Source organism: Thunnus maccoyii, chromosome 17 (genome assembly GCF_910596095.1).
Source record: "Thunnus maccoyii chromosome 17, fThuMac1.1, whole genome shotgun sequence".
Lineage (NCBI taxonomy): Eukaryota > Metazoa > Chordata > Actinopteri > Scombriformes > Scombridae > Thunnus > Thunnus maccoyii.
Genome location: NC_056549.1, coordinates 8521066 through 8544367, shown reverse-complemented (window position 1 = coordinate 8544367; position 23302 = coordinate 8521066). Strand labels below are relative to the sequence as shown.

General features: G+C 39.5%; 3 protein-coding genes across 6 annotated transcripts; 1 reads left to right on the top strand and 2 right to left on the bottom strand.

Annotated features, from left to right (window-relative positions):
* Window positions 1-3183: 3183 nt before the first annotated feature.
* LOC121881998 (ubiquitin carboxyl-terminal hydrolase 37-like) lies at window positions 3184-6414 on the bottom strand. Of its 2 annotated transcripts, none has more exons than XM_042389866.1 (8): window positions 6044-6414; window positions 5666-5707; window positions 5433-5564; window positions 5196-5319; window positions 4950-5101; window positions 4540-4639; window positions 3657-3814; window positions 3184-3533 (listed from the first exon to the last, which is right to left on the bottom strand). In XM_042389866.1, exons 1-8 carry the CDS (start codon window positions 6073-6075, stop codon window positions 3506-3508), a joined length of 768 nt encoding a protein of 255 aa, XP_042245800.1. In that variant the 5' UTR covers window positions 6076-6414; the 3' UTR covers window positions 3184-3505. The 2 variants fall into 2 exon arrangements, with proteins under 2 accessions (XP_042245800.1, XP_042245799.1); XM_042389865.1 differs by lacking the exon at window positions 3184-3533 and adding an exon at window positions 4324-4400 and having other exon boundaries at window positions 3722-4179.
* A 104-nt stretch (window positions 6415-6518) lies between these two features.
* On the bottom strand, window positions 6519-15244 carry LOC121881995 (ubiquitin carboxyl-terminal hydrolase 37-like). 3 transcript variants are annotated; one of them, XM_042389859.1, is made up of 19 exons: window positions 14796-15244; window positions 14539-14597; window positions 14227-14329; window positions 14039-14076; window positions 13736-13802; window positions 13531-13604; window positions 13149-13280; window positions 12572-12634; window positions 12318-12449; window positions 12080-12203; window positions 11834-11985; window positions 11215-11314; window positions 10999-11075; window positions 10716-10824; window positions 10532-10592; window positions 10234-10391; window positions 9808-10126; window positions 6815-6852; window positions 6519-6585 (listed from the first exon to the last, which is right to left on the bottom strand). In XM_042389859.1, the coding sequence occupies exons 1-17, from the start codon at window positions 14823-14825 to the stop codon at window positions 10121-10123; spliced, it is 1485 nt and encodes a 494-aa protein (XP_042245793.1). In that variant the 5' UTR covers window positions 14826-15244; the 3' UTR covers window positions 6519-6585; window positions 6815-6852; window positions 9808-10120. The 3 variants fall into 3 exon arrangements, with proteins under 3 accessions (XP_042245793.1, XP_042245795.1, XP_042245794.1); XM_042389861.1 differs by having other exon boundaries at window positions 6815-6849; XM_042389860.1 differs by having other exon boundaries at window positions 6519-6849.
* A 4852-nt stretch (window positions 15245-20096) lies between these two features.
* sf3b6 (splicing factor 3b, subunit 6) lies at window positions 20097-22915 on the top strand. Its single transcript, XM_042390753.1, has 4 exons — window positions 20097-20238; window positions 21472-21590; window positions 22038-22176; window positions 22391-22915. The coding sequence occupies exons 1-4, from the start codon at window positions 20209-20211 to the stop codon at window positions 22478-22480; spliced, it is 378 nt and encodes a 125-aa protein (XP_042246687.1). The 5' UTR covers window positions 20097-20208; the 3' UTR covers window positions 22481-22915.
* The last annotated feature ends 387 nt before the right edge of the window (window positions 22916-23302 follow it).

Here is a 23302-nt window from a genome sequence, read left to right as displayed (position 1 = left end):
GAAAGATCTTAAAAAAAGAAAGAAAGGACAGATGTACCTCTAAATAACCAGACTGTTTTTAGTTTATGTGAACGTTGTGAAAAATGTCATCTATCAAAGTGCAAAACCCAAGCTGACAAATAAAGAGTTCTGCTGGTGTTAACTTTGATAGTATAGATCAGCGGGTCTCAACCTGGGGTCCAGGGACCCCCAGGGGTCCTTGACGGGGTTCCTGGGTGTCCCCAGAAAAATGGGGAATATTTTAATTTCACTATTATTTTATTGACCGAATAGTAAAGTTTACAACTTTGGAAACATCACTAATAGTATGTGTGATCATCTGTTGAGTCAGTTGACTTTGACTAACTCTGTTTAAAGCTTGAGAACAGCTCCAGTGTTGAATCCTGTCCAAAGGTAATTCAATTGGCTGTTTCTCCAACTAAACTGAGATTTTGGAGACTTACAAATAAACATTTCACTCCGTCACTGACAGATGGGATGTCATTTGCATATCAGTTGTAGTAAAAAGTATGCTATGGACACACTGTGTCCACTATGACAAAGCAAAAGCATTTTGAGGCATATATTTGTAGAATATATTTTTATAGAATTCAAAATATTGGAAGTTAATACGGTGCACTTTTTGATGAATGCTGCTGTTTCAACATCATTTTAGAGCACAACACAACTCAACATCAATATGTTCAATCACTGAATGTGCTGCTTTCTGAAGAAATTATCTATGTGGTGTATGTTGTGGCATAAAATTGTTATACATTGAGTTGATTGTTGGAAATATGACTTGGAATCAATAACTAATATATATAGGCTATATATGTATTCTCAACACCATCCTCCATGTTTTTATTATTATTCTTTCCTCTTCATCTTGAGCAAGAAAGTGTAGAAAACTTGATCAGGATACCCTCATGTCAGGTGAGAGTAGTACTGCATCACTTGGACGACCGCTGCTCATTTACTCTTCTCCTGTAGACTTGGTTTACACATTGAATATGTGTGTTTGTATGTGAAGAAACCTGCGAGTGTGGCATATAGGGTATTTATGTATATTTTCCCACTCAATTGCAACACTATTTTATGTATATGAAATCGATTTTGTATCTTTACAGATACACCCCATTCAATTCAATGCATTACTGATTTGAGTAAAGGCACGAGAGCAAATGTCGGTATATAAACGGCTGGTTTGCGATGCGTTCTTCAGCGTTCTTCATAATAGATATTTTGTCTATATAGTTTGTATTGTGCTTTGTTATATTGTTTGAGGGAACTGTAACGTAAGGTAACTGCCAGAGGATGTAACCGTCACTAATGCTAACGTAGCTCCTCAGGGATTTAAGCTGGTATTTCTCTCATTTTGACAACCTAACCTGTGAGAGCACATTCGCTAAGATTGTAAGGACTATAACTGTTGGTAGCTGTTGTTGATTTCGTTCAAATATGTTGAATTGTAATTTTATGGGTTATTGTTTGTCGGACGATTAAGCTAAGCTAACTAATGCTAACGTCAGCAGTCACTTGTTGCCATAGCAACGGTAAATATTCACATGGGGCTAATGTCATGTAAATAAGAGTGCAGAATCAAGCTTCATTGTAAATATAGCTAAGATATATTGTATTTAGCACTGAATATGTGATTTCAGTAGTAAGTAAATTTATAGAAAAGAGCTTGTAATAGTTGTAATACCATTTAATTTATTGTCATTTTGGGTTCATATATTGTTTTCTGTGAAATATACTAGTCATAAGAATTGTAGATCAATGATTGAGTTTTAATACCTTTTGATATATTAGAATGGGTAATTTCTAATACTTTATTATAAGCCTATTTTATTTTTATTGGAATTCTGATACAGTTTATTGATTTTAAATGGATTTGTTTCGAGAATGTATCATTATTTTGGGATACTGTGATTTTTATACAATACTGTGATTGTTGCCCTATATTGTAGATTGTTCTAAGCCAGTTCAGTTGGCAGTTACACCTAGAGTAAACCTACTGAAGACCAGCATTCCCATTTGTTTCACTTATTCTTTAAGATTAAAAGCATCCCTCTTTAAAAAAAAAAAAAAAAAAAAAAAGTTCATCCTGAGTCCAGTGCAAGCGGCAACCTCTGGCGCTGAAAATGAAGGAGGGGGGCGACTCCACTGCTTGCAAAAAGAAGTCCGATTGTATGGAAGTCTATGAGAAAATGACCCTAGTTCTCTCTTGATTTATTATCTCAGTAAACTTTTTCCTAACGGTTTTATGGTCTCACTTGCTAGTTTCAAGTCTTCTTCCATATAGCATGATGTTCATTTTGTAAATTATGGCCCCATTTAGAGTAAAATGGACGATAAAGCAGCATGTGTTTCAGGGCGTGGCTACGTTGTGATTGACAAGTCGCTACCACGGCGACAACGTTGCTTACGTAACGTATCCATTGAGTATGGACGTTGCTGCCGCCATTTCAGTGTGTTTTCAGTTCTCTAAAGTTAATTGTAACATCGTGGGCCCCCAAACAAACTCTTGTTCAGCGTTTGGTTGTAATATAAGACCCATCAATGAGTCGGATGATCAGTTTTTCCGGTGAGTACATTTTGTTTTAACGGTTTTAGGCGTGTTTTTCGCTAGCGAAAATTCGCATTAGCATTATCACTGTTGACCATGGATTGTAAATGCACCGTGCTAACCAAGCTAGCAGCTAGCGCTATGGTCAGCTCCACCCTCTCGTTCAAATATCGTCACTTTTGGCTCCAAAAATCAAACACGGCGACGGCCAAATACAAGATGGCGATGGTCAAATCGCTACACTCGAGGCTTCAAAACGGCAGTTCGCAAACCGGTGGGCGACGTTACGGTGACTACGTCCATATTTTTTTACATTCTATGGTCCACTGTGATTCATGGGAGCAACACGAGCACACAGCTCAGTCTGTCAGACCTCTAAGTGAGCCTGAAAGGTTACTGGACAACTGGGATTTCTTTGTCCCAGTCCTCCCAACTACCATCCCACCACTGTACAACTGTCAGATAAATGTAAAGCGAATGTTTCTTGAAATGTAGCACAAGTATAAAGCAGCACAATATGGACATACTCATAAGACTATATCACCTCGATTCAGAACTCTCTTCATTGGTTACCTGTCAGTTTTAGAGTTCATTTTAAGATTTAATACCATTTAAAACTATCAAACCACATATTACATCTTAAAAAGCTTTTTATTTTGTTAGGCTCCATTTATATAAATATATGTAGATTGTTCATAATTTAATCCAATTAGAAATTGTTGATTTTCTTGTATTTTCTTCTTACAGTTGTCCCCCGAGAGCAAGCCAGATGCTGGTGTATTAAAAGGACAGCATGTGAGGCGACAGCGGCAAGAAAAAACTCCCTCAGAGAGAAAGAAACCTTGGGAGGAACCAGGCTCTCGGGGGGCCCATCCTCCTACGGGCTGGGGGATCCTCAGGCTGCTCCTGGCCACGTCAGCTCCTGGCCACGTTGGCTCCTAGCATCTTCATCCATCATCCGCCGTCAACCTCAATGCTTACTCTGCAGGTGGTGAGCATTGAGAATACAGACAAGAGACTCACAGTAAATACACTGGTGGTGTGTTTCAAACTGTCCCTCTTCTTCTGGACTTCAGTGCAGGATGTGACAGCATTGTCTTCTTACCTGTCTCTTGTGGAACAGGATGTAGGCCGATTTCTGCCGCTCCCTACACACAGACACACTGGTTGTCTCACTGACCGCTGCATCGTTGAAGGTGAGCCAGTGGTCAGTTGGCGTGTCTGGACGCTCATCAGGATGCACGCTGTCACAGATTTAGTGTCCTAACAGGAAAGAGATGGTTGTTAACACTTTGAGATGCAGCAGAGGTTATGCAGGTTAACGACATTAAAGGAGATTTATTGAAAGCAGTTCTTCTCACCACTGAAAGACTCTGTAACATATTTGAGCCCACGATAGAGGACTACAGAAAGCCACATTCAGCATTCGGTGTGTGATTTTCATACCTTTGTCTCCTGATACCCCAAGATGACTGATGGTGCTGACCATGCTGTAGCAGCCGCCATCCTGAGAATGAACCTGTTTGGAGGACACCACCAGCTCCCTGGTCAGCATGACGGGGTCACGCACCTTCACCAGCTGCCAGGAAGGGGTGAAGCGGAAGCGCTTTATGTGGAGGATGAGCACACTGTAGAAGTAGATAAAGAGAACAAGATGGTTAGCAAAATTATTACTGCGTTATATTCTATTTCCTGTTCTTAACATTTTGCATCTCAAGGATCCTTTAGGGATAATGAAGAATAACATTAATGATGGATGTGATGTTGCTCACCTCGGCAGGGTCTCGAAGGCCGACTTCTGGTGAGATTCGCTCCCTCCACACTCGCACCGATACTCCAACGCTGTCTCCTGCAGAACAGCACAGAGACAACAGGCTGTGTGTTATAAACTGAGTCACTAAACCAAATTATGTCCACAAACACAGAAGTGCTGAGTGTGTGTGTTCAGTCAGTGATGATGTGACTGAAGGAGGACAGGTGGAACTTACCTTCTGGTACTCCTCCAACATCTTGTCCACGGAGCCACCAGAAACCAAGTCCAGAGACAGGTTAGTGAACTCCTCCTGCCTTTTGGACTGAGCGCCACACCTGCACATTAAAAGAACAATACACATGAAAATACAGCCACAGAGGTCATCAGAAGGCGTCCTGCTGGAGGTACTGTGTACGACGACTAGACCAGACCAGAAGTGTTTCCTGACCAGGTTATTAGGGGGACGCAGTGCTGCATCATACTGCTTTGTTTAATTTATTCTCATAAATGAATTCGATCTCACTCTCACTCACTCTCCTGAAGAAAGAAAGAAGTCTGCTGATATGTTTCAAAATCTGCAGCAGTGGTAACCTGCCCTGACACACTACACGTGTGTGTATGAGATGTTTTACTGTGTAGTCTTACCTGCTGCATGTCCTGGTGTTCTCCATCTTGAACACCAGGTGATCTTCAACAGGGCAGGTGTATTTAGTGCCCATGTTGGCAGCAGTCTCCTGCAGCAAGGGAGACAGGCTCCTCATCTGTTCTAGGATCGAGGTCAGGAATTCATGAGCGTCCTGAACATAAAGAATCACACAGATGAGTTTATACACAGAGGAGAAACCAACAGCAGGAAGTGCAAATAACTAAACAACAAACCAGGTGACTCACTTTCTGCTGATGATCCCTGAACTCTGGAGCCTGGGCAGAGACCGCCTCCTTGAATGAGCGGAGGAGGCAGACTTTACTTTGGGCACTTGTGGACGCGCGGGCATCTCTGATGGCCATGAAGGTTCTGCAGAGGGTGCAAGAAAAAAGAAGAGATGTGTTAGATATGTTATTACATTTTGTTCTTGGAGTTTTAGATAAACCTGAGCAAGACATGAATGTGTGTGTGAGCTGCTGTACCTCATCAGTCGGGCCTCAGGGAGTGAACTCAAGACCAAATCCTGGCGGCTGACATCAGATACAAAGTCCTCCAGTGTCAGGAGGCTCTGTAGTCTGGAGTTAATGTAGCAACTCTGTCCAAGATTAGGAAAGCTGACACATAAAACACAGTGAGTCAAAACACACGTCAACATTATCAGTTCTTCACTAATCACAAACCTCCTACTAGAGATATTTTAGCTTGATTAACTCACCTGAAGCGGTTGACGGTGACTGACACCAACTTGACTCCCCATCTTACTCCAAACAAAGATCAGCTTTAAGATTCATTCTTAATAATTTGATGTTAAAATCTTCATTCAAGGTCCACTTTTTCGATTTCTTCCAGTCTTTCTATTAATTACGACCTCTGACCTCTGACAGTCTCAAGCAAAAACATGATGCTGTTCAAGGTTGTTAAATTCAGCAATATAATGAAAAAAACACCTCTACTTTCAATTATGATCAGCTGTAATTTAGAAAACTCTTATGTGATTAAAGGAAAACTAAATGAACATTTAAAGCTGAGCTTTTGTAATCTAAGATATTGATATTTAGTATCATTAGTAAATGTGGAGGTGGGTTTTAACTACCTGCTAAACTGATCCTGGAACAACTGCACCATGAACGCGTTGAGGTTGGGCAACTCAGTTGACAGGAGGAACTCCTCAATAGCGACACTGAATGCCACGACCTCGTCCAGGTTACAGTTTCCGGTTGGAGAGCTGCAGATGAAGGAAGAAACAGATTGTGTTTATTTTATTCATTATTGGAACTTAAGTGACAGAAAGACTCCAAAGAACTGCACTATTCAGTGACTTTCTTTATTTCTGACAGATACTGAAAGCAGCATTAAATGAGTGTCGTTACCTTCTGTTCTTCTTTTCTTCTTCTTTTCCTCGTCGCTGGTAGCAGCCGGAGCGACTCGATGTTTTCTCTGTTGGAGGATTAGAAAACTCTCATGGTTCAATAATGCACAGACAAATAAACTATGTTAGTTTTCTCTCTTAGTCCAGATTGGTTACTATATGGTTAATGTTGAGTTCTGGCTCTTTCTGTCAAACATACCTTGCAGCATGTGAGGAGCCGACGCCACCAAGGAGTCTTTGTAGCCTTTGGTTTTGGCTCACAAGTGCTAAAGAGAAATACATTATATGAATAAATCATAGAAAATACATTTATGTAGTGGGACAATCATTTTTTTCTTTCTGTCCTTTGTCACTAATCATTTGCTTTATCTTGTGACCCATCAGAGGGGCCCTGAGCCCCAGATTGGGTACCAGTGTTACGATACTACTCAGAAAAATCCTTCACTAAACTAAAAGAGATAGTAAAAAAAAAAAAATCAGGATGAGGTTTCTTACCTCTCCTTTCCTTCCACAACCTCTTTGGTCTCCTTCTTCTGTAGAGTAAAAAGAAAAAATAACAATATGAGTAAACTATATCAAACTAAGTTTTTATGGTTACTTACAGCTAAAAAGTTTACATATTAAGCACTATTAGAATTAAACTGTAATTGTCTGTCTGTTTCAGCAGGCAAACTGAACTGTCAACCCGGACTGGGTCACCTGGGTCAGTCCAGGCCTAGCTTAGCTCAAATGCTTAGCTACTGTAGAAGCAGGTGGAAACTGCTAGCTTAGCTCCATCCAAAGTGAAAAGAAACACCTTCCAACCGCCTCGAAGCTGCCGACATGTTGTTTCTTGCTCATTTAAGATGCAGAAAAAGAAAATGAGACATTTTAGCGGCAGACATTTCAGTTAGAGTTGGAGCTATTTCTCAAACAACAGCTGCTTGGTGCATTAAAAAGTATTTCACAGTGTGGTAATGAGCTTGCTAATTAGTTAACTAGTTATTCACCACATTAGATGGGAGATTTATTTCAACCTGTTAAATCACAAGTCTCCACCCGACCTGCATCATTGCATAGAAAGCCACTCCTGACTAGACCACTAACACAAGATTATATAACTCCACCCTTCAGGCCTGTGACTCCCTCTTTTCCCTCCAAACCATTCCAGGCACAACAAAGAGAGAACCCGTGTTAGTTCAATATGAACTTTTCATCTTTATATTTTATTTGGTTGATATGGCATGAATTGTTTGAATGTTAACTGATTGTTTTTGTTTTTTATATGCCAGATTCCTGAGTTTGATCCTATATTAAGCAGAAAATGAGTGAAACGCCAGATTGTGGATGCATTAATGATAAAAAACGAAAACATCCACCATCCAACTGTTAACCATTTAAATCCACTCTTGACTACAATAAATTGTTGAAACGGCTTCCTGGATCCTGTGTTTAAATGTGCACCACATCAGAGGCCTGCACTACGAAGCAAGTTCAACACACCCAGGATATCTTTTGGTTATCTGGCTTCACTGAACCTAACATTGGCCGTCCAGATAACCAGTACTACGAAGCTGCTTATCAACCAGCTCAGTCAACTCTGAGTTTTCCAGCTATGAGCGTGTTCATGTTAAAGAGGCAGGGTTGATAATTATGAGTGACATCATCAGAACCATGAATGAAGTACTTCATGATATGAGATGAAACGGTGATGCAAAGTACCTGCAGAAAACTTCTGTTTAAGAGACAGAAAAAAGTCATATTCAACAAAGTGAAATGTAAATGAGCCCGTAATCATACAACAGAATAAGAAGATGTAGAAACACTAGAAATAATTTCCACATATTAAAAGTAGGCTACGACTTAAAATACATGTAGGAATTATTATATATGACTTAAGTAGAGAGTAAGTATTTTTGCTATTTAGTTGGAGGATGAAGAAATCATTCTGAATATGTCACATAAAAAAAGAAACTTAAAGTAATGCCAGACTGTTTCTGCTACTGAAGCAAAGAGTGTAAAAGTAGTTAATGACTGATGAGGTCTATCTGACCCAAATGTTGCATTTATAATCCTGGGAGCCAATTAACAGTGTGGATTATTTTTCTAATACAAGACAATATTTTGTTTTCATTTTCAGTTATCATCACGGTTGTTTCATGTTATTCTGAGCTGCAGTGATGGAATCAGAGTGTAAAATCATCCACACTGTCAGCTTCACTCCAGGGATAAATAAACTTTATACTATTTAAATGCAGCTCAAATCATCATGTGTTTAGTGTTGTAAATGATCTCTCCATTTGTTAGAAGCTCAGATTTAAAACCAGAGTGGAAATAGAAAGCCTGCAACAATAAAATGATCCAGTGATCTGATTGGTTTAAGCTGGGCGGAAAATTCTCATTGTGAAAAGCAAATGCATGTTACTGTCAGTTTAATTATATTTTATATAGATGTCATTTTCAAATATATTTTTCTTTTCATGCTTTGAACTGAAATATGTCAGTAAACCACAAAAGCAAACATGTACAATAAGTGAAATACAATCTTAAAATGAATGACTGTCTAATGAAATGTTTATGTTTTAGTTCAAAAAAGCACTTTTGAAGGGCTGATGTGGAAAGTGTTGCCTCAGAATGATTTCACCAATACCTTCCTCTACACAGACAGATGGAAGCAGAGGAAATTGGTCACTGTGTACAGTTACAGATAGTAAAGTTTACAAGTTTGGAAACATCACTAATAGTATGTGTGATCATCTGTTGAGTCAGTTGACTTTGACTAACTCTGTTTAAAGCTTAAGAACAGCTCCAGTGTTGAATCCTGTCCAAAGGTAATTCAATTGGTTGTTTCTCCAACTAAACTGAGATTTTGGAGACTTACAAATAAACATTTCGCTCCGTATCTGACAGATGGGATGTAATTTGCATATCAGTTGTAGCAAAAAGTATGCTATGGACACACTGTGTCCACTATGACCTACTAATTTCATGTCAGGTGAAAGTAGGACTGAATCACTTGGACGAGCGCTGCTCATTTACTCTTCTCCTGTAGACTTGGTTCAGACATTAAATGTGTGTTTGTATGTGAAGAAACCTGTGATCACACAGCTCAGTCTGTCAGACTGGACAACTGGGATTTCTTTGTCCCAGTCCTCCCAACTACCACCCCACCACTGTAAAGCTGTCAGATAAATGTAGAGTGTACGTTTTTTGAAATGTAGCACAAGTATAAAGCAGCACAATATGGACATACTCATAAGACCATCATATCACCTCGATTCAGAACTCTCTTCATTGGTTATCTGTCAGTTTTAGAGTTCATTTTAAGATTTGACATCATTTAAAACCATTAAACCACATATTCAATGTTAGAAAAGATTTTATTATTATAGGCTCTCTCTCTCTATATATATATATATATAGAGAGAGAGAGAGACAGAGAGACTTTTTTTGTAATAACTTAATTGAAAATCATCCAATTAGAAATCAGATTGATTTGATTTTCTTACGCTTTCTTTTTACAGTTGTCCCCCGAGAGCAAGCCAGATGCTGGTGTATTAACACAGCATGTGAGGCGACAGCGGCAAGAAAAAACTCCCTCAGAGAGGAAGAAACCTTGGGAGGAACCAGGCTCTCGGGGGGCCCATCCTCCTATGGGCTGGGGGATCCTCCGGCTGCTCCTGGTCACGTCGGCTCCTCGTCCATCATCTCTCCTCTCTTACCGCAGCTGCTCCTCTGGAGTGGATGATGACGATCCTCACACGCTCTTCATTTGGCCCCTGGTGCGTTCAGGTCGCTGCTCCTTCCGCCCTACACCCTGTTCTACACCTGAGAATACAGACAAGAGACTCAAAGTAAATACACTGCTGGTGTGTTTCAAACTGTCCCTCTTCTTCTGGACTTCAGTGCAGGATGTGACAGCGTTGTCTTCTTACCTGTCTCTTGTAGAAAAGGATGTAGGCTGATTTCTGCCGCTCCCTACACACGGACACGCCAGTTGTCTCACTGACCGCTGCATCATTGAAGGTGAGCCAGCGGTCAGTTGTCGTGTCCGGACGCTCATCAGGATGGACGCCGTCACAGATGTAGTGTCCTATCAGGAGAGAGATGGTTGTTACCACTTTGAGATTGTCAGTAGTTCTTTTCACCACTGAAAGACTCTATAACATGTCTGAGTCCACTTAAGAGGACTACAGAAAGCCACATTCAGCATTCGGTGTGTGATTTTCATACCTTTGTCTCCTGATGCCCCTAGATGACTGACGGTGCTGACCAGGCTGTAGCAGCTGCCACCCTGAGAATGAACACAGTTATTAAAAGTTAGCTTCACACAAACACACTAAACAACAGCACACACAGTCTACATATTAACTTTCATGTTTCTGTTTGTTCTCGGGTAAGGTTTGTATTTCTTTACCTGTTTGGAGGACACCACCAGCTCCCTGGTCAGCATGACGGGGTCACGCACCTTCACCAGCTGCCAGGAAGGGGTGAAGCGGAAGCGCTTTATGTGGAGGATGAGCACACTGTAGAAGCAGATAAAGAGAACAAGATGGTTAGCAAAATTGTTACTGCGTTATATTCTATTTCCTGTACTTAACATTTTGCATCTCAAGGATCCTTTAGGGATAATGAAGCCCAGTTTGGGAACCAATCAGGTCAGGTGTTACAACATTTATGATGGATGTGATGTCGCTCACCTTGGCAGGGTCTCAAAGGCCGGCTTCTGGCTCGATTCGCTCCCTCCACACTCGCACTTGTAGTCCAACGCTGTCTCCTGCAGAACAGCACAGAGACAACAGGCTGTGTGTTATAAACTGAGTAACTAAACCAAACTATGTCCACAAACACAGAAGTGCTGAGTGTGTGTGTTCAGTCAGTGATGATGTGACTGAAGGAGGACAAGTGGAACTTACCTTCTGGTACTCCTCCAGCATCTTCTCCACGGAGCCACCAGGAACCAAGTCCAGAGACAGGTTAGTGAACTCCTCCTGCCTTCTGGACTGAGCGCCACACCTGCACATTAAAGGAACAATACACATGAAAATACAGCCACAGAGGTCATCAGAAGACCTCCTGCTGGAGGTACTGTGCACCACAACTAGACCAGACCAGAAGTGTTTCCTGACCAGGTTATTAGGGGGACGCAGTGCTGCATCATACTGCTTTGTTTAATTTATTCTCATGAAGTAATTTCATCTCGCTAGTTTGTGAACATCAGCTAAAATGGAGCATGCAGTTAATTTAACATTACTAGGGTTATAATAATAATCCAATATTAGCTAACTGTGCAGGAGGTAGGCAAGGTAACCATAATCTGGTAAATTAAGTTTGAGGCAAAGAGCCCAACGAAGCTCCTACAGCTTTTCAAAACACTTCAGATTTTCAGAAATCATCTCCGACTTTTGTCTCTGACCGCATGTAACACTACACAAAGAAAGAAGTCTGCTGATATATTTCAAAATCTACAGCAGTGGTAACCTGCCCTGACACACTACACGTGTGTGTATGAGTTGTTTTACTGTGTAGTCTTACCTGCTGCATGTCCTGGTGTTCTCCATCTTGAACACCAGGTGATCTTCAACAGGGCACGTGTACTTAGTGCCCATGTTGGCAGCAGTCTCCTGCAGCAGGGGAGACAGGCTCCTCATCTGGTCCAGGACCGAGGTCAGGAATTCATGAGCGTCCTGAACACAAAGAATCACACAGATGAGTTTATACACAGAGGAGAAACCAACAGCAGGAAGTGCAAATAACTAAACAACAAACCAGGTGACTCACTTTCTGCTGATGATCCCTGAACTCTGGAGCCTGGGCAGAGACCGCCTCCTTGAATGAGCGGAGGAGGCGGACTTTACTTTGGGCGCTTGTGGACGCGCGGGCATCTCTGATGGCCATGAAGGTTCTGCAGAGGGCGTAAGAAAAAAGAAGAGATGTGTTAGATATGTTATTACATTTTGTTTTTGGAGTTTGTAGATAAACCTGAGCAAGACATGAATGAGTGTGTGAGCTGCTGTACCTCATCAGTCGGGCCTCAGGGAATGAACTCCAGACCAAATCTTGGCGGCTTACATCAGAGACAAAGTCCTCCAGCGTGAGGAGGCTTTGCAGGCTGGAGTTGATGTAACAACTCTGACCAAGATTTGGAAAGCTGACACATAAAACACAGTGAGTCAAAACACACGTCAACATTATCAATTCTTCACTAATCACAAACCTACTAGAGATATTTTAGCTTGATTTGATGCATAGTTCTTGTTCAGATTAACTCACCCGAAGTGGTTGATGGTGCTCCCCCTGACACCATCACCAACACCAACTTGACTCCCTTTGGTGCTACAAAAACACAAACACACGTGGTCGATAAACAGGACAAGAGGTTTGATCTCACTCTTATAAAAATCTGTCAGTTGGCCAACTCTTCTAACCATCTACATAAAAAATATTTTCTCTGCTGAACAAAAACATAAAAAACACTTGAACCCTTCTCTCAAGTTACAAGTCTTCTTACTCCAAACAAAGATGAGCTTTAAAATTCATTCTTATCAAGGGAAACAATTTGATGTTAAAGTCTTTATTCAAGGTCCGCTTATTACATTTCTTCCAGACTTTCTATTAATTACGACCTCTAACCACTGACAGTCTCAAGCAAAAACATGATGCTGTTCAAGATTGTTTAATTCAGCGATATAATAAAAAAACACCTCTACTTTCAATTATGATCAGCTGTATTTTAGAAAACTCTTATGTGATTAAAGGAAAACTAAATGAACATTTAAAGCTGAGCTTTTGTAATCTAAGATATTGATATTTAGTATCATTAGTAAATGTGGAGGTGGGTTTTAACTACCTGCTAAACTGAGCATGGAGGAGCTGTACCGTCAACGGGTTGAGGTTGGGCAACTCAGTTGACTGGAGGAACTCTTCAACAGCGACACTGAATGCCACGACCTCGTCCAGGTGACAGTTTCCGGCTGGAGAGCTGCAGATGGAGGAAAAAACAGATTGTGTTTATTTTATTCATTATTGGAACTTAAGTGACAGAAAGACTCCAAAGAACTGCACTGTGATCATATGTCCAAGTGAGATTTTTTCTTGTGAAACTAATTTATACTAATAAGACTAGATTATGTTACAGGCAGTGAATAGCGAAATATCAATGAAGATCAATATTCAGTGACTTTCTTTACTTCTGACAGATACTGGAAGCAGCATTAAATGAGTGTCGTTACCTTCTGATCTTCTTTTCTTCTTTCTTCTCCTTTTCTTCGTCGCTGGTTGCAGCCGGAGCGACCCGATGTTTTCTCTGTTGGAAGATTAGAAAGCTCTCATGGTTCAATAATGCACAGACAAATAAACTATGTTAGTTTTCTCTCTTAGTCCAGATTGGTTACTATATGGTTAATGTTGAGTTCTGGCTCTTTCTGTCAAACATACCTTGCAGCATGTGAGGAGCCGACGCCACCAACGAGTCTTTGTGGCCTTTGGTTTTGGCTCACAAGTGCTAAAGAGAAATACATAATATGAATAAATCTTAGAAAATACATTTATGTAGTGGGACAATCATTTTTTTCCTTCTATCCTTTGTCACTAATCATCTGCTCTATATTGTGACCCATCAGAGGGGCCCTGAGCCCCAGGTTGGGTACCAGTGTTACGATACTACTCAGAAAAATCCTTCACTAAACTAAAAGTGATAGTTAAAAAAACCTAAAAAATATTCAGGATGAGGTTTCTTACCTCTCCTTTCCTTCCTCGACCTCCTTGGTTTCCTTCTTCTGTAGAGTAAAAAGAAAAAACAACAATATGAGTAAACTATATCAAACTAAGTTTTTATGGTTACTTACGACTAAAAAGTTTAAATATAAATGTTACAGTCTACTAAAATGAGGTTAATATGAAGTTGTGACACTTTCTGTCAAACATACCTCAGGGTGACCGAAGAGCCGGTTCCTCCAAGGAACCTTCTTGATCTTAGTCTGCTTTCCAGCCTCAGCAGACGTGGCTGAAGCTGGAGTGGTGGCAGCAACACTGTTGGTAAAGAGAAACACACACAGTTGTTTGTATCACTTGTAGCCATGAATAAATCATAAATCATTTTCAAGAATTGTTTCAAGGGTTTTTTCACTTAAAGTAAACAAAATCATCCAGAAAACTAAATAAGGTAGCCTATGAAACTGACTGTAGAAATGAAGAAATAGGTAGAGCAATGGTAAAATAACAGTTATGAATTTATTTACCTCTCATGAGAGCCGGGGCGCTGTTGGCTCTCATGTGCCACAATACTTTCCACAGGTTTCTGCTCAGAAAAAGAAAAATGAGTTGAATATTAACAGAAAAATAATGTGCATTCATAACTGATATAAGTTAAATTCACTTAAAGTATCTACAAGACATTTGACTCTCAAAGGCTGAACAATGCCAACTTTTTCAGTTCACCAGGTCACATGAATATTACAATATTTACAGAAAAATGTAGTTAATCTGTGAAACGAACCTTCTTCTGAAAACGACACAGTGCAAACATCTTGCTAACTGTTTCCAACACTTAAAACTGAAGGTCAAACTGTACTTGTCTGTCTGTTTCAGCAGGCGAACTGAACTGTCAGTTATATATGAATTTTAATCTAAGGAGTCAGAATGCCGTGATGTAATAATCAATAGTTCTAATTTATGCAGATATGTAAAAAAAAAAAGTGCTTTGCGACATCATACATCATCAGTGATGTTTCCTGAGGTCATTGGGTGTTTGAGATCTTTCAACAATCAGAGACCGTTGCCCAGGTGACCCATCCGAGGTTCATTAAGCCCCTAAATACTGTATATACTGTAATTCCCCCACTAGCTAGCTACAAACATTTAACGTTACGTAAGGAAAATTACCAATACCACAATAGAAATAGAAATAAACCTCATTCAAAATATTCCTTAAATAAAAACTGACATTTCAGTAAATATCCTTGTTTGCCATCTTACCTAGAGTCAGATGAGAAGATGATATTAGTTTCCTCTCTGCATGTCCAGTGCAGGATGTGTGTAGCCTAGCTTAGCTAGAATACTTAGCTACTGTAGAAGCCGGTGGAAACTGTTAGCTTAGCTCCATCCAAAGTGAAAAGAAACACCTTCCATCTGCCTCAAAGCTGCCGACATGTTGTTTCTTGCTCATTCAACACATAGAAAAAGAAAATGAAAAAGAAAATGAGACATTTTAGCGGCAGACATTTTAGTTAGAGTTGAGCTATTTCTCAAACAACAGCCACTTGGTGCATTAAAAAGTTTTCCACAGTGTGTTAATGAGCTTGCTAACTATTTAAGAAGATATAGCATGTAAATAAGAAAGCTTTTGAGTTGTTTAAATGTGTATTTTTTCACTTTTGATGTAGCTAGGCTAGCAGTTTCCCGCTGTTTCCAGTCTTTATGCTAAGCTAGGCTAAACACGTCCATATCTATCTCTGTACTGAATGCACCAACATGAGACTGACATCCATCTTCTCATGACTCTGACTATCAAATATAAAAGTGCCTGTGGACAATAAAGTTCCTTACCGAGTGTTAAATTCTTGACAAGGTCTTCCTGTCTGGGTTGTCATACTGGTGCTGTAGTTTACTATCAGCTTTGGAAGTTTTCCAGGTGTCAGATCAGCTGAAGGATGACATTCGTCTTGGTTGAGAAACTTGTCTTTCGCTCTCTGAAACTCTAAGAATCGAGGATTTTTACCAACAAAACCAGCAACAAAAACAGAAACACTCACTGTAAATAAATAAGTAAAAGACAAAATTTAAATAAAAACGTTTTACTCTTGACTGTAAAACACTAATTTTACCGGATAAGATTTCTTTAGAAAGTCAAGATTTCACACAATTGGAAGTCCTAAAATAAGACGAAAAAAAAGACAAATTACTTAGTGCTTTTAATTTAACAACAAGCTGATGCAATTACTCAAAGTACATTTCATCTTCCTGTAGGGAGTCAGTCAGATGATGTTAACCGTACTGGACCAGTCTGTAGGATTTAGTGGATTCTAGCAGTGAGGTTGCAGATTGCAACAAACTGTTTACCTGTCCCCTCACCCTCCTCTTCCAAGTGTGCAGGAGAACCTACGGTGGCCACGAAACTTGTGAAACTCGTGAAAGGCCCTCTCTAGAGCCAGTGTTTGGTGTGTCCATTCTGGGCTACTGGCGGTGCAACATGGCGGGCTCTGTGGAAGAGGACCTGTTCCCTGTGTAGATATAACGGGCTCATTCCAAAATGATGAAAACACAACGATTCTTATTTTCAGGTGATTATACACTAATTGAAGCATACTTATGAATATTATATTCAGTTTCTGCCACGTCCATTCTGTCAGAGGCCACTAAATTCTACATACTGGACCTTTAAATGGACATCATGCTGTGATGGACACTAATGCTTAATCCTCCCCTCCCTCCTGCTCTGCATCTACTTTGACTGACTGATTGATGTCGCTCTGTTTACCATCATGTCCTGTCATTTTATAAATGCTTTTCCCACACCTGTCCACCAGGTGTCCTCAGTGTGTCCCTGCTTCAAACTGTGATTGCAGCGCAGAAATAAGTGATATCACCTCTTTCCAACTGAGCGCCGCCCACTTCAAACCAGTGAGTAAAAGCCAGCGAGTCAAAGAAGTCAGCGTTTTTTAAGGTTGGAAAAACAACAAAGCCAATCAGATCTTTGTATGTGGGATTTAAGATGGGCACACAAATAAGTTATGCCTCAATTCCATATCACACACTAAGGTAACTGAATACACTAATCTTAATGCAGTTACTATAGCTACAAGAACATTTATAGTAAAAGGAAATGATACAATACTTCAAACTGCAACTTTAAAATGGCTCTTCCAATTACATTTCAAGACACCAGAATGTTTTTTTTCAATTTACTAATGGTTATTAAGTTTGTTTTCCAATGTTTTCTTGGAGTTGTTTCACCATGACACCATCACCATGGTAACTTGACTTCCCCTAGCAGCCACTACCCCAGCATGTGTATGAACTGAAAATGGCTTTGACATGACAGATACATCACTCGCTAATGAATGGCTAGGGCAAAAAAAAAAAGAAATAAATATTTTAAGAGTCTAAAATTACTCATAATAGTGTAAAACATGCAGCCTTTAAATATTTATTCCTGTGACACTACATATTATTTTTGGCTTATATAGAGGTGATGAGGTAAATGAGTCTCACTCATCTTATTCACTCTCAGGGTTTTTGCTTCTATCTGCAGGTTATCTACTCTTCATCATTACACAGACAAGATACTATTATTGCATTAAAACAGTGTACATGATGGCCTACTCTAATGAGAATGAAGAGTGATTTTCCCTTTTTGCTGGTTAAGTCCTCTTTTTAATACAAAGTTTACTCTTCATCTTTTTATTGTCCTGAACCAAAATGAAGTGTGTCTTTCTTCTGATTTCTTTCTGAGAAAAAATAAATAGCTTTTTGATTCTGAGCATTATTACTGCTTGTTTGCCATAAGTATATGTCCAATAAACTGATAAAACTAATGGTAAGAACTGTGCTGTTTCCTTTCTTGCAAATTCAAGTGCTTCAGATTTGCATCTGTTAGAAAATAAACAAATAAAGTCTGCAGCATTTAATAAACAACTTGATTAAACTTGATTGATAGTTGATCTATTATTGAAACATCTATTAGTTGTTGGTCCCTCTTCATTCTCTGTAACACAGCCCAGTAAATAATAAATCATGACATCTTACCAGGACTCTCTTCCTACTTACTGTATCTTCAAACTGCAGCACATCTCACTCATCAACAGAGAGGTCTCGTTTCTGTTTAAACATGTTGTCAAAATGCTTGTATTAAATGTATTTACCGTCTCTTCTTCTTTTCTTGCAAAGTTTTCCCTAAAACTTTTGAACAATTATTGTTTAGACTGACTGACCAATACAAAACACAGCAGACATTTGACATGTCATAGCAGGAAAAGCAACAGGTGTTACCAATAACTTTAACAATGGCTCTGTTCTATTCAAGCGTCTCATCTGGCTCTGTGGTTAAGCCCTGGTACCTCTTAGATTGCAAGGTTCTGCATTCGATATGGTCTCAGGACAGCGCTCCTCATAACTGCTCTTATGAACAAAGTTGCTTTATATGGTAACATCATGTACTATCATTCAATATGACTCCAGTGCTCTTTAATATTGTTATTTAACACTATAATGAAGCTATGATAAAGATAGATATGCAGGTTAAATAAGAGCCATCTTTTGTCTTCAGGTAGTTCTTTATCCAAGTAGTTTAGTGGTTAAAAATGGTACCACTTTAGTGCAACTTCACTGCTCCTTTTAGATCCAAGAAGAAAAAGAAGTAGAAAAATCACTTTATTGATCCCTGTAAGGAAACTGATCCTCTGCATTTGACCCATCCTATACCCACACACAGTCGGAGCAGTGGGCAGCTGCAGTGCAGCGCCCGGGGACCAACTCCAGTTCTTTTGCCAGTGCCAGGGGCACTGACAGGAGTATTAACCCTAATATAACCCTCCTAACCCTAATATACATGTCTTTGATGGTAGGAGGAAACCAGAGCAACTGGTAGAGACCCACACAAACATTGGGAGAACATGCAAACTCCACACGGAGAGGACCTGGGGTGGCTGGGGTTCAAACCCGGGACCTTCTTGCTGTAAGGCAACAATGAGCCACTGTGCTCACATAAGACTGGAGTTCATGCATTCACATATAAAGCCATGCATGGTCAGGCACCTGAGTACATCTGTGACCTCTTTATATCACCAGCAGGTCACTGAGGTTATCTGACCAGTGCTTACTGGTTGTTGATCGTGCCTTTGAAACTGTGGCTCCAACATTGTGGATCGGTCTTCCAATGGACATACGATCTGTGGTCTCTGTTGACACATTTAAAAAGCAGCTGAAGACTCATTTATTCAAACTGGCCTTTGTCTCACCTCATGCTGTCTAGTGTTTGTAATTCTGTGTGTTTTTTAGGTCTTTTGTTGCTTATGTTTTATTGTTTTCTTCGTTTTCTGTATTTATGGTCTTATTTTTAAAGTCCCCCTCCACTCAAAAATATATTTTTCTTCTTGTTTCTACAGTTGAATGTTTGAGATTCATTTGCGTGCAGAGTTTGACACTAAAAGGCTGTTTTCACATTCATCTGCTGAAAGTGGAAAGTTTCTCTGAGCTCATTGCTCTGTGAAAGATGCTATACTAAATAAACTTTACTAAATTACTCACACTAAATCGGTTTTATCTGTTTGTTTGTTTGTTTGTTTGTTTTTTTAAAGCCTAATGATTTTATGATTCATTTGTTTTTATTTTGCTACCTTTCTGAGGCAATTTGTAATGTGGATTCTGATATTATTATTATTATTATTATTATTAGTAGTAGTAGTAGTAGTAGTAGTAGTAGTAGTAGTAGTGTAGTAGTAGTAGTAGTAGTAGTAGTAGTAGTATTTGAATAAGGTATTGTAAACACAGCAATCTTCTTCTTCTGCTTCTGCTTCTGCTTCTGCTTCTTCTTCTTCTTCTTCTTCTTCTTCTTCTTCTTCTTTAGTGTTCATTGGCGGTTGGCAAACCAGCTTTATTACCGCCACCAACTGGACTGGAGTGTGGAGCAAGAGATTATGCAGGAAATAAAAAAAACAACCCTCTATATTCTTTTAGCTGAATCAATTTCTTTTATTAAACACAGAAATGCACGGAGTTTGGATGAGTGCTTTGATCGTAGGGGGCTGTGACAGTCTTCAGTCCTCCTGCAGAGGGCAGCACGCAGCACTTTGACCCTATGCGTCCTTCCGCTCTGACACCGGAAGTGCGTCACCAGCTGACCACCGCTGCCATTTGGGAACCTGCGTGTTTATTGTTCAGTCGTCTAATTTTCACATCAAAAACACTTCATCATGGCTATGCAAGCAGCGAAACGCGCTAATGTAAGTTCTGGCTAGTTGGCAGTTTATTCTGTGATATATGTAGCTTTTAATAGCAGCTTGGTTAGGCTAGTAGCTTAGCATAGCATACGGTTAGCTAGTTAGCTCGCTAACGAAGTGAAAACAAACACAAGGCTTATTATTAACTTTTGTTTAAAAGCATTCTCTCTTCTTTATTAAGACCAGCATACAGTTTAACAGAGACGTACTGTAGTATTTGTCATCTGGTTTTAGAAATGTGGCAACATCTAACGTTAACGTTATCAGCGCCTGGAGATCAATAACGTGTTAAGATTATTGGTTATTAGTTTGTCCATACGACATTTAGGGACTTGATGAGGTTTAAATGAATAAGACAGATATGTTATATGGTCCATTATCATTTTACTAAGAAGCGAATTCAATAATTAAACAAAATTGAACGACGCTGAAGTTAGCTTCCGGTTCAGGGTTATGAGAAACATAAATAATGATATTTAGCGGCTGATTCTCCGTTTTTGCACCAGTTACATTTGTAAAAAAAAATGTTAGACGTCTTACTAAAAGCCTGGCCAAGCTGTTTAAACCTACTTTCAGATTTGTGAAACTTTTATTTTGCTTATTAAAATAGGGAAAAGGGCGATTTCACTGCTTTTCCCCCCTTTCAGGCCACAGTAGACCAGGTCCAGATCAAAAACCACCATACTTAGACCCGTCAAATCAGGACTAGATTAACAAGGAGACTCCAGAGAGTCATTAAAACACAGTTTCAGGTTTGTGAAACCTTAATTCTACATGTGAAAACTGAAAACATCTGGTCTAATGTGGTCTGGGTGGAGAAATATCAGTGAAATCGCCCTTTTTTCAGTTTTTACAGATAGACTAAAGGTTTCACAAATCTTAACTGCATTTTTTCACAAGTGTACGTCGTGAAAAAACAGAATTAGCCGCTAAATGTCATTATTTATGTTTCCCTTAACTTTCCCCTTAACCCTGAATCGGAAGCTAACTTCAGTGTTGTCAAAGTTGAAGCCATTGCGTTACCACAACAATCTTAAATGAATGTTTTGGGTAGATTAAGAAACACTGTAAATTCATGTGAATGGTATGTACTTGTACTTGTTGCCTTATCAGTGATTGTGACGTGTTGTTTGGTTATCAAAGGTTAATATTGTACCCCAACTCATCTCTATTTTAACATCTACAATATTTCTAACAGTACCTTTAACTCATCTGTCTTTCTTGCTGTCGCTGTAGATACGATTACCTCCCGAGGTCAACAGAATCCTTTACATCAGGAACCTTCCTTATAAGATCACAGCAGAGGAAATGTACGACATCTTTGGGAAATACGGGCCAATACGTCAAATCAGAACGTAAGTATTCACACTTTGTAGATTCCTGCATAGTTTGTATGAGCCAAAGGACTGAAAGTGTAGTGGCAACTGCTGACTTTGTGTATGTGTTGAGATATGTGGGTAATAGAATCAGAATCAGATTTATTCGCTAAGTAGCAAGTGCAAGGAATTCAATTTGGTTCAGATGTCAACAGAAAAAGCAATAAACATGTATACAAACAGAGTAAGAAAGAGATGGACAGTAAAAGATTCTGTGTAGTCGGGGTGGACTATGTGAATATTGACATGATAAAAACTATGCATGTGCAAAAAAGCTGAATATAAAGTATGAATACCAATGTTATATTAATTTGAGTGTTAATTTGAGAAATGACTTAACCTGCTTCTGTTGTATATGCATGTATATATCCCAGGTCTTGTAATCAGTTCCTGTGTGTTGTGTTTCTGTTGTTGTTGTCTTCTCAGAGGGAACACGCCAGAAACAAGAGGAACAGCATATGTGGTTTATGAAGACATCTTCGATGCCAAAAACGCCTGCGACCATCTCTCAGGCTTCAACGTCTGCAACCGTTACCTGGTGGTTCTCTACTACAATGCAAACAGAGTACGTATGAGCTTCAAAGCATATGTAGGTTTGGACAGGTTGAAGGGCAGGAAGTAAATGCTTGTATTTTCAGTTACATGTGGAATATGATTAAGGAAATGAAACCAAAGGATTATAAGCTTTAAGTTTTATTTTGGGAAATTCTGAACACATACGCTTTCTGCCATCATTCCAAAGTTAATGAACTTTTCTGTTTTATCAACGTTCTTCGCAGGCTTTCCAGAAAATGGACACAAAGAAGAAAGAGGAGCAGCTGAAGCTCCTAAAAGAGAAATATGGCATCAACACAGATCCTCCAAAGTAGCATTCTGGAAACACCCCCCTCTCCCCTCGTGTCCTCAATTTTTTCTTTTTATCTGTACAAACCTCACGTGTTGCTTTGTTAATTCTGGTGATAATTTACTGATACAGTTGTGAAAATATGTTTGGCCTTTTTTTTTTTCATTATTTTATTCATATGAGGAGTTAGACGATATGTGCAAACATTCTGGTTAGACTTGCAGCATTTGAGTTAATGTCTCGGCTGTTTGTCATGCCAGTCAAAGAATGATGTTTCTCAAAACTCTCCTGTCAGTTTGATTTATATAATAAGACTTCAGATTTGTGGCGTTCCTCTCAAATTGATTTACAAGTGGGACAAACTCTCAGCAAGTTTTATAAGGACTTATATAGTGACTGGTCATAGTTTTTGCACCCTGAAGTTTATCTTCTCTGTAAAATAAATGTTCTTTTTCTAAAAGCTTTTGTGTCCTTCATTTTACATACTGTAGATGTAATGAAGTGGAAATGCTGTCCTCTGTGAACCCATTTACATCCATAGGCAGTATGCATTTTCCACATTTTCCACAGGGGGATCGGGGGATCGCTCAATTCTTAGTTTGCCTGGAGCTTCAAATAGATTGTGATGATGCGGTCCCTGGGGTCGTCACGGTGCTGTCGCTGCTCTCATTGTGCTGTAATTTGTGTGTGAGGATGAGCCTTCATATGAACTGTGGCACCGTGCCAAAGAATCACTGGATAAACATGGCCTGCTTTTTCACTCATTTCCCCTGAAACCCTCTTTTTTTTTTGTAATTGCGAGTTATCATATTCCCGCAAATTGACTCAAATCAAGTTTTGATGGAAA